Source organism: Bos taurus, chromosome 19 (assembly GCF_002263795.3).
Source record: "Bos taurus isolate L1 Dominette 01449 registration number 42190680 breed Hereford chromosome 19, ARS-UCD2.0, whole genome shotgun sequence".
Classification (NCBI taxonomy): Eukaryota; Metazoa; Chordata; class Mammalia; order Artiodactyla; family Bovidae; genus Bos; species Bos taurus.
The window spans coordinates 10,105,621-10,116,646 of record NC_037346.1 but is presented as its reverse complement, the minus strand read 5'-3'; the positions used below and the strand labels follow the sequence as shown (position 1 = coordinate 10,116,646).

Here is an 11,026-nt window from a genome sequence, read left to right as displayed (position 1 = left end):
CTCTGTATCAACCTAGAGGGGTGGGATGGGGAGGGAGATGGGAGGGAAGTTCAAAAGGGAGGGGATATTTGTATACCTATGGTTGATTCATGTTGCGGTTTGACAGAAAACAACAAAATTCTGTAAAGCAATTATCCTTCAATAAAAAAAAAAAAAAAGATTCTGTGTAAGGTCCTGGATTCAATCTCTGGTTGAAAACTGAAATCCTACAAGCTGTCTGGCCAAAGAAAAAAGAAAAGATGCCCCGTTAAATTTGAATTTCAAATAGGCAATAGGAAATTTTTTAGTATAGTTATGTCCAGATATTGCATGGGATGTACTTAGAAAATTTTTTTATTGTTTATCTGAGATTCAGGTTTAACTGAGTGTCCTGTATTTTATGTATCAAACACCCTTTCAGAATGCATTTTCATACAGTTATGAACAGAGTACATTAGATTATCATATTTATTGGTCAAATAATTACCAGTTATGACTTCTTATATCTACTGTGTATGAGGAACTGTGCTAAGCAAAGGTTAATATATGAGCCATCAGGAGAGACATAAATCACAAAAAATCTACATGAAGCAAGAAGCACAAGATGCTGTGTCTGAACAAATATAATCTCTGTCTTCTATAGTCTTTTAGCCCAGTACATAGATAATACAGACAAATATATTTGTATTGGGTGAGTGGGAGGAGGTAGAAGATAACTTCAAAAGAGATTTCTCTCTTATATAAAAGCATATTTGTTATGAAAACTTTCAGAAATCCAGATTTAACCTTTGTTTTATTCCCTGGGGAAGGGACAATTTACGACTACAATTTACTAGAAGTCGTCACAGATGTAGATGACAAACTTACGGTTACCAGGGGATAGGGTAGAGGGAAGCGATAAATTGAGAGATTGGGATTGTCATATACACACTATAATATATAAAATAGATAACTAATAAGAATTTGCTGTATAGCAGGGGGAACTCTACTCAATACTTTGTAATGGCCTAGATGGGAAAATAATCTAAAAATAAAGTGAATATATGTATAACTGATTCACTTTGCTGTATACCTGAAACTACCATAACATTGTAAATCAGCTATACTTAACGATAAAAGTTTTCAAGAAGAGTTTGTAAATCAAAGTTAAAAAGAAAAGGAAGGGATAGTTATCTTGCTTTTTATGTGTTCAGGCAATATGCTTAGCATTTGGATCTCAAAAGCAATCACTTTTTTTTTTTTAATTAAAAAAAAAAAGCAGATTATCTCTTGGAACTTAACATACATACTGCACTCAGCCCCTCAGCCCCAATCTTTAGGAGTTCACAGGTTCCGTTTAGTTGGCAATCTACTTTGTTGCCTTATCGTTGACACTAAGACAAGCTACATTTTTACAGTGACAGTTATTCATTTATTTTTCTTTAGGCTATGGATCCTTCAAGGAGCTTCATCTCACCAGAATAATGTAGACAGATCCATAAAATTGCCAAATATCAAGTGGGGATTTATAGAACCTTGCCCCAATAAGATCACGGGATATCTGCTATTCAGAGGTTCAAATGATTTGACATTAAATGATGAGACATCATTAATCTTGCATCCTTTTATACAGATTGTGTAAAAATTGCTACCAAAGATGTATTCCCTCAAGATTATACTAAGTTTTTGCTGTAGGTATTTACATTATTCTAATTGTGGTCTGCAGTTTAGCAATGTACCTGTTTTGTCATATTTGATGACATTCTGACTTTATACTCTGAAGACAGTATGTCATGAATATTTGATATATACATATAAAACAATATTATACCCCATTACACAATATTATTCTCTATATATTACATATAAATATGTATTTAAGACATCACCGACTCGATGGACATGAGTTTGAGTAAGCTCCAGGAATTGGTGATGGAGAGGGAAGCCTGGTGTGCTGCAGTCCATGGGGTCGCAAAGAGTCAGACACGACTGAACAACTGAACTGAACTGAAGAGCATGCTATTTACCAGGTGCTGCTAGAGAGTAATGATTTTTAAAAATAACAGTAAGGCAACTTCCAGGTAGACCAGTGGTTAAGAATCTGCCTTCCAATGCAGGAGATGCAGGTTCCATCCCTGGTCAGGGAACTGAGATCCTACATGCTGCAGGACAACTAAGGCATTCTGCCCACAGCAACCAGAGAAGCTCCCAAGCTCAAGAACCCTTGTTCCACAAGGCAGACCCAGAGCAGCCAAAGTAAAACAACATAAAGTGATTGAAAAACATAAATTAACCAAAAAAAAAAAAAAAAAAAAGCAGTGAAATTCAGTGTGGCTGCGGTGTAAAATATGAAGTTTCAGTGAGAAAATTTAAATTTTTAAAAATTTTATTGGAGTATTTATTGATTTACAGTGTTGCGTTAGTTTCCCCTGTACAGCAAAGTGAATCAGTTATACATGTACATATGGAGAGAATGTTAATTTTTTGTGAAGAATCATACTAAGAGTTGAAAGTAATTTCACAGGCATTGAGAAACTAATGATCTTTAAGTGAAGAGTGACAGTATGCAGAATGTGAGTGCGTGCATGTTTAGTCACTCCATCGTGTCCAACTCTTTGTGTCTGCAAGGACTCTAAGCCAGGCTCCTCTGTCCACGGGATTCTCCAGGCAAGAATACTGGAGTGGGTTGCCACTGTCTTCTCCCGGAGATCTTCCTAATCCAGGGATCCAACCCTACGGCTTCTGCCATGGCAGGCGGATCCTTTACCACTGAGCTGTTACACTTAAAAAAATAGTTATTATACGTGTAATACATATTCATTGTAATTTAATTAGAAGACAGATATGCAAAAGGAGAGAAAGACCCAACAATTCCATGACAATTAAGACTGTGTTGTAGGGGCTTCCTTGGTGATCCTGTGGTTTAAGAATCCACAGGGGACTCGGGTTTGAGCCCTGGTCTGGGAAGATTCCGCATGCCGAGGAGCAGCTAAGCCCGTGTGCCACAACTTGTGAGCCCACGTGCTACAACTACCGAAGCCTGTGTGCCTAGAGCCTGGGCTCTGCAGCAAGAGAAGCCACCGCAATGAGAAGCCAGCACCCTGCAAGGAAGGGTAGTCCCCACTTGCCTCAACTAGAGAAAGCCCGAGTACAGCAACAAAAGACCCACCACAGCCAAACAATAAACAATTTAAGAAAAAGACTGTTGTATATAGCTTCTGTTGTAGGTGTATTTTTAACTGTTTTTTCTAAACCAGGTTCATTCTATATATTATGAATATCTGTTCCTTGTAGTCCAGTATATGTCCATAGCACAGTTAACATAAATAACCTAAGATTCTGAAAACTTAAAAAAAATTCAATAGAATACTTTAACTGATAAAATCAGCCTTATGTGTACTACCCTCATAATTGTCCCATAAAAACCTGCAGAATAGGAACTGATGCGCCTGAAACTTCACGCTTTCTTCTGCCTTGATATTGTTATTTGCCTGAAACAACATGTCTGTAACTGGGTGCTTGTGCATATTGCTATTGCTGCTTCTCTGTTTCAGACAAGCATAGACATGTGTTTGTTCTGTCTGGAAGAGACTGGATAATAGCTCTCTAGCAGAAATATACAACAAAACAATTGTGATTATGTAGACATTAGAAGTGGCCCTCAACTTGCTAAGAGCTTGAAATATTTCTTCTTAAAACAGGCTTTAGAGGGTGGTTGGATTCCCAGGCTATTCTTTCAAGTGAGTGAACTTTAATCTCTTCCCTTTTGTCATTGAACATTAGTCTGTATGTTAAAAACTCGGGATATAAAAGTGGAAAGACAAGGGTCTTGTCAGCAAGAGACTTGAAATCAAAATGGGGATACTACCATGCAAACAAATGATTGTAATATAAGACATGAAACGAGAAGCCTTAACCATGAAAAGAAAAATGAAAGTAGATAAAGGTGTTTCTAAATTTATTGGAGAGAGGAGAATGTAAGGAAAGGCATGCTTTAAGTAGATTCTTTGGTTGATAATACAGCTAACCTGGATCTAGGAGTATTAAAATAGCTAATTCTCCCTTAAAACGTGTCTAAGGAAAATGTATTTCTAAGCTCAGCTACTGAGTCCAGAATATACCTCTACCAACTCCTCTTACCAACGAAGGCAAGAACCTTCGTTTTCCTGTGTTTTGATACTGTTGAGACAGGCTTTCTCACAAGAGGATGTGTTTGGAGCTGGTCCTTCTGAAAGGGAGCATTATTGTGGCAGTGGGAATCTGTGGGTTGCTTGTAAAGAGGAAATATTTTTTAAACTGTACTGCAGTTGTATCCTGCTGTGAAATATTTTAGTGGTATGTAATATAGTGTGCCTTTTATCTAAAGCCTTAAGCTGGATATAAAAACCAGTACTACAGAATGTTATATACTTGTGAAATACGGGGCATGCTCTTTAAAACTCTAAATTATTTCCTAAATTGTTCTTTTACTTACTCGTATGGTTTCTTCTGTACAACCACAGTGTGTTTCCAAGGATATCCAATTGTCAGGATGTAATTTGGTTGTCTTTGGGAATTTAACATTGATTTCCATGGACTTTTCCTAGCTAAATTGCCTATTTTTATTTACCACTTTTGGGATTAATATAAAACTTTTCCCATTTATTTTTATTACTGAGTTAGAGGAAAACTGTGAATATGAAATATGAATGTCTTGGGCTTTAAAAAAAAATTCACGTTTTATTTTAAATATTCTAATATGTCTAAAAATAAGACAGATAGCTAAAACTAATTAAATAGCAACTACACTGTTTTTCAAGGCTTCCCAGAAGCTAATCTATAACTGAGGAGGGTTGTGAATGAAGTTCAGCAATATCATTTTGTTCTATTAATGAGACACTAATGAGTTTTGGAGGCTGTCATAATTGGTTAGTAAATTTCCTACAGTGTAACTGAAAATTTTCCTGTTTATTACCAGATCCTAGAACCCTATCGATATTGTCTCTGCTGTGTAAATAGCTCTGAGTAGTGCAATATTGCTTATAGGGTTTTGGTGTTTGGGAAGAACAATGGGCATGTTGCAGAAACAATGTAGCTGAAACGGAAGCAACAGTCATTTTCGTTTAGGAATAAAATAGTAGAAGCTAGTTTTTAATACAGACATTAAAATCTTTAACTCAAATGTCAAATTTTTATGTGTTAGAAGAAACACTTTTCTTAATTTTAACATTTTGATAAATTAAACCTTGTTTTATTGTAGTATAATGAAATAATAGAATTTTATTGTTGGAAGGGAGTAGATTTCCAACTCATTTAATAGGAGAGACTCAGAGAGACAGAAGATACTGGAGGCCACATAACTGTTAGTGAGACCAGGGCTAGAATTTCTGCCACGTATCTCAATCCTCTTATTTTCTTTTTTTCAGTACCGTACTAGCAGGTTGTATTCAGAGAGAATTTTTTAATGGACTAAGTGCAGATTTAAAACAAAAAAAAAAACAACTTTCCATTTAATGTTGGTTTTCCCCCCATCTGTGTGATTCTCTTTGGCTTTGATGTCATGTATAACTTTGGTCTAACTACATAAAACAAGAGTAATGAAAATAGAAGTAGAGGGAAGTCACTTAGACTGTCTTCTTCGTTTATAAAATGAAGGGTTCAGATGAGAGAATCTTCACTGTTTCTCTGTTTCTCAACATTGCATTGACATCCTTTTTGCTTTTTTGTCCCTGTTTAATCTATAGCCTGGGCTTTCGTTGTGGCTTAGCTGGTAAAAAATCTGCCTGCAATGCAGGAGACCTGGGTTTGATCCCTGGGTTGGGAAGATCCCCTGGAGAAGGGAAAGGCTACCCACTCCAGTATACTGGCCTAGAGAATTCCATGGACTGTATGGGATTGCAAAGAGTAGGACACGACTGAGCGACTTTCACTTCACAAGCAATAGTCCACTGACTTGCTAATAAGTAAATACTTCCCCTAGGTATTATCACAAAATATTCTCTTCAGTTGTTCAAGGAGGGTAACATTCTACTCTCAAACCGTTGTTTCTCCTATATTTTAAAAAGAGGTTTTGGACTTAGCTGGCAGTCCAGTGGTGAAGGTCCACGCTTCCACTGCAGGGAGCACTGGTTCTATCCCTGGTCTAGGAAGACCCCACATCTACATGCCATAAGGCGCGACCAAAAACCAAAACAAAAGGTTTTAAATTGTGGTTAAATACATATAACATAAAATTTACCATTTTAACCACTTAAAATGTGGACTCAAAATAGAACTCAGCAGCCTATGTACATTCTCATTGTGCAACCATCGCCACCGCCCATCTCCAGAGCTTCATCATTGCTAAACAAACTCTGCATATGTTAAACAATGACCCCCTATTCCCTGCACCCCCTGTCTTTAAAAATCTGTTTAAAATTCTGTTTGTTCTCTGAAATATTTTCCAAATAAAAGTATGGGCATATTACTTAAAGGGGAAATGGAAGAAAATTTTAAAGACTTTTTGGAAGCAGTGATGTACATATAAATGCAGCAGTTGTGTGAAAGTGGGAAGTCCTGAATTTTAGCATTTGCCAGCTTTCCTGTTGTGTATTTTTCCACCCTATCTGATTTCAGGTTACCAGCAGGATGTCACAGAAAATGGAGCTGGAAAGACATGCAGTAGTAGCATGTGATATATTCCTACTGTATAGATATGATAGGGCTCAAGAGCATAGATGAGTAAAATTAGTAAAACTAGGAAATTTGGGGTTTTGTGTATGTATTTTTTTCAATAATTTAATTGTACATTTAATAATTTAATTTTTAGTGATGCTCTTGTTTAACAATGGGCTTACAAGAATTCCTAAAAATTTAGCGGGCTCCATCATGCTGTTGATTGGAAGCATACTCTTTGGTATCTTATTAAAATATAAATTACTTAAGAGAAGGAACACTTCTTTAAGGTACTGTTCGGTGGTTTTTAGTACCTTGTGGACCTCCAGGCATTATATGAAGCCATAGCTGAAACCACTGTCTTGAGGAGAAGACTTTGTAAAATGGACTATGGGATTATGCCAGTTAAATTTAAGCAGAGCTAAACTATCAAGTTTAAAAACATATAGGCTTAAGAATATCAGGTTAAGGGCTCCTAGAATAGAGATTCTATTTTAAGGTAGCCCTGGATGGAGTAACGAATCCCATAATCCTAAGAACTTTGTAGTAACTATTAGGTTAGTTTAAAACATTAGTTTTAAAATCTTTTATTTAAAGTTATGCTTTAGAATGTTGTATAAGACCTCAAATTACACATAAAGCTACAGAATTATGGTCTATTCCAGCAATTAAATCAGGTCTTCAGTGCTTAGAGCCTTTGCTTAATTGATTTGTCTTCCTCCCACTTCCTCTCCCTACTCTCCATCCACATGTGAAGGAAAAGTTAATTCTTGAGCATATTTTAATATGGGAAATTATACCAACAGGAATTTCTTTACATATATACATATATTAATACATATATAGTAATAGTATGCTTAAAGAAGTCTAATTATTGATAGATTTAATCATGGCAGCTAATGTAACAAGTATATAAGACAAATGAAATGCCTCCACTTTTGGAAAACATTTTAAATACTTTTTAGACAAAGAACTGGAGAAGGAAATGGCAACCCACTCCAGTATTCTTGCCTGGAGAATCCCAGGGACAGAGGAGTCTGGTGGGCTTCCGTCTATGGGGTCGCACAGTCGGACACAACTGATGTGACTTAGCAGCAGCAGCAGCAGCAAAGAACTAATACATTTGTTTTTCTGATTCAGCAACTCCTTGATGTTAGAGATGCAAATCAGACTGATTCCTGGGAAATTTTTTTAAAACAAAAACTGACTTTTTTCCCTTCTATTTCTACTCTAAAAGTTTTTGGTTGTAAAAATTGAATGTTATTAATTGAAGTTTTCTGATCAAATTTAGGCCAATGATGAGAAATTATTAGTGATGGAAGATTTAGTTTATCTCTTTCTGAACTTTGTTCAATAATGACAGCTTCTGACTTTAGAAGCATTTTAACTTCTGAGAACCTTTTTTTCTTATTCTACATTCCAAAGTAGAACCCTTGGTTTACTTTTTGTATAATAAAAATATCTGTATAGCACTTCTCATTAGATCTAAGAACTACTTTTTGTTGGTTTTACCCTTCCCATTAAGGCTTTACATTTTCAAGAATCAATCTTTAGTCCAGAGCTTAAGCTGACAGACAGGTCTGAACTGTGTCCCTAAAGCAGTCTCCTCAGCTGTGGGCTAGGAATGGGAGACCTTCCCTGAGGAAATCACGTTTTACCTTTCAGAGTAAACTCAAAGGACCATGGTTGTTTCCCTGATAAATTCAAGGCAGTACATGCTTTAAGATCTTGTAAAAGATGTAGAATTCTCCCAAATTAAGAATAATTTGTAGATTATGTCACATTCAGAGATAAACCACTGTTAATAATAATATATATGCTTCCCAACTTTTCCATATGAACACACATGTATTTTACAGCCTATGGCAGTTTTCCCCCTTTTTCTCCCTTAGAAGTTTACTGCAGATAAAGGTTCCACGCTAGTACCCAGGTTAAATAAATTGTGCTTACTTGGCCTGCTGCGCCATTATTATATTGTATGTAGCTTTTCTTGTGTAATTTATGGCTCTTTAAGCCTTCTAGTTCTGGCCTGTGTGGCACGTATTTATAGTTCTTTGGTTAATAGGGCTGTAAATTGTGTTAACAGCCTGAGTATCCCTAAAAATAAATTTGTTCTGTGCTTTAACTTGAAACCACATATCCTTCCAGAGGTAGAAAAACTGCCTAATTGATGAGTGTGGTGGTAATTCCTGAAGCCATTGTTAATTCTTAGTAGAGCATGGGTATTCCAGATGATGGAAGTTTAATATACTTTCCTATTTTCCTATTTTCAAAATTAGTATATATAATATTAAAAATATAAAGAGAAAAGAAAGAACAGCTATAGTATCATGTTTTGTGAAACGTCTTTTGGTTCGTGAACTAATGATCTGTGCTGATCTCTAGTTCCAGAAAGCTGACTCTGATCTGGACTACATTCAGTACAGGCTGGAATATGAAATCAAGACTAATTATCCTGATTCAGCAGGCAAGGTAATCTGCAAAAGAAATATCTTTTTAACAGAATATTTTATTAAAAGATTTTCTGGTAGTATTTCTAATAGTAGAGTATAACATTTACATTATTAAGGATTACATTCTTAGAATCCTTTTGTGTTGGAAGTTAGGTCACAGAATATTGGAGAGATTATACTCATAGTAAAGGAAATGTGTGGCTCCTCTTTTATTTTTAAACTGTAAACAAGAATTATTGAGTCTAAATGTGTAAACAACTGTGGAAGCCTCTGAAATTGTGAAAGAATATAGATACTTTTAGGGCAGTGGTTAACTAAGAGGGGAGAAATCCTAGCTGTCATGATATTCTCTGAGGAAGATGATGATACATAGACTATTTGTATAAAATTATATACTTATTCTAAGTTTAGATTGACTAGAAATACTGTTTATAAGTCATAAAGTTATAACTACATGTACACATGCCTATAGAGATAAAGAAATTTTTAAGCCTTGTCTGTTAACATTAATTTAGCATGTAAAACATTAATTTATCACTTTATGGTACTCTTTTTTTCTCTTATAGCACTTGGTAGCAGATAAGAAATATTGTACTTTACTGTTTCTTAAAAAAAATTATACAATTGAAATTTCGGGGGAATTGTGTAAACGTTCAAATTAAAATAAAATTTTAAATAAAATTGGGAAAGCACTGTGAATGTTCAGTTTTTACTGCTTACATGAAATAATGGAATGCCAGGATTCTATAGTATAGTTTTAACTATTCTACCTCCTTAATTGACTTGACTTTGTCCTTCCCTCTTTTCTCTCTTACTGAAGAAAATCAACCCATTCTGGTCAAGTGGTACCCCAGGTAATTAGCCAAAGCACTCATCTGAGTCAGTGTATTTCAAGTACTATCTGGAAGACATTTCGTTTGGGGCTTCCACTTTTCTCCCACCTTCTATCTCTCATTTTTATCACATTTCCAGTTGTTTTATTCTTCTACAACTTTTTTTTTCAAAAAACAGCTTTACTGAGCTATAATTCACATACCAAAGAATTCACTCTTTTAAAGTAGATAATTTAGTGGTTTTTAGTATGTTTAGTTTATTGTAATTTTTAGCAGTTTAGTATATTGTATGGCCATCATCACAATAAATATTTGAGTATTTTCATAACCTCAGAAAGAAACCCATACCTATTAGCTGTTTCTCCCCATTAACAACCACTTCCCCCTCCCCTGGCCAGCTTCTAGCAACTACTAATCTACTTCCTGTCCTACAGATTTGCTGTCTGAACATTTCATATAAACAGAATCACACAATATGTGGCCTTTTATATCTGGTTTAGCATTTTATTTAAAAATTGAAATATATTTGATTTACAGTTTTTCAGGTAGAGAGCAAAGTGATTCAGTTATACACACAAAAATATGTGTCTGTGTGTATATATATATTTCAAATTCTTTTCCATTATAGGTTATTACAAGATATCGAGTATAGTTCCCTGTGCTATACAGTTGATCCTGTTGTTTATCTATTTTATACATAAGTCAGTCAGTGAGTTCAGTCACTCAGTCACGTCCGACTCTTTGTGACCCCGTGGACTGCAGCATGCCAGGCTTCCCTGTCCATCACCAGCTCCTGGAACTAGCTCAAACTCATGTCCATAGAGAGTCAGTGATACCATCCAACCACCTCATCTTCTGTCGTCCCCTTTTCCTCCTCCTGCCTTCTGTCTTTTCCAGCATCAGGGTCTTATCCAGTGAGTCAGTTCTTCACATCAGGTGATCACAGTACTGGAGTTTCAGCTTGAGCATTAATCAGTCCTTTGAATGAATATTCAGGACTGATTTCCTTAAAGATTGACTGGTTTGATCTTGCAGTCCAAGGGACTCTGAAGAGTCTTCTCCAATGCCACAGTTCAAAAACATCAATTCTTTGGTGTTCAGCTTTCTTTATAGTCCAACTCTCACATGACTACTGGAAAAACCATAGCT

At 35.7% G+C, this 11,026-nt stretch overlaps 1 protein-coding gene and 1 non-coding gene across 3 annotated transcripts in view; both read left to right on the top strand.

The window, feature by feature from the left end:
- The window catches only part of SKA2 (spindle and kinetochore associated complex subunit 2), a 31,075-nt gene that overhangs the window by 8,218 nt on the left and 11,831 nt on the right, over window positions 1-11,026 (top strand). For both annotated transcript variants that reach the window (XM_059878248.1, NM_001038579.2), the window contains 1 exon segment: window positions 8,977-9,063. In XM_059878248.1, the coding sequence (XP_059734231.1) occupies window positions 8,977-9,063 (87 nt within the window).
- On the top strand, window positions 4,902-5,015 carry MIR454 (microRNA mir-454). The gene has a single exon (NR_031152.1). It is a non-coding gene; the product is annotated as a microRNA mir-454 (primary transcript).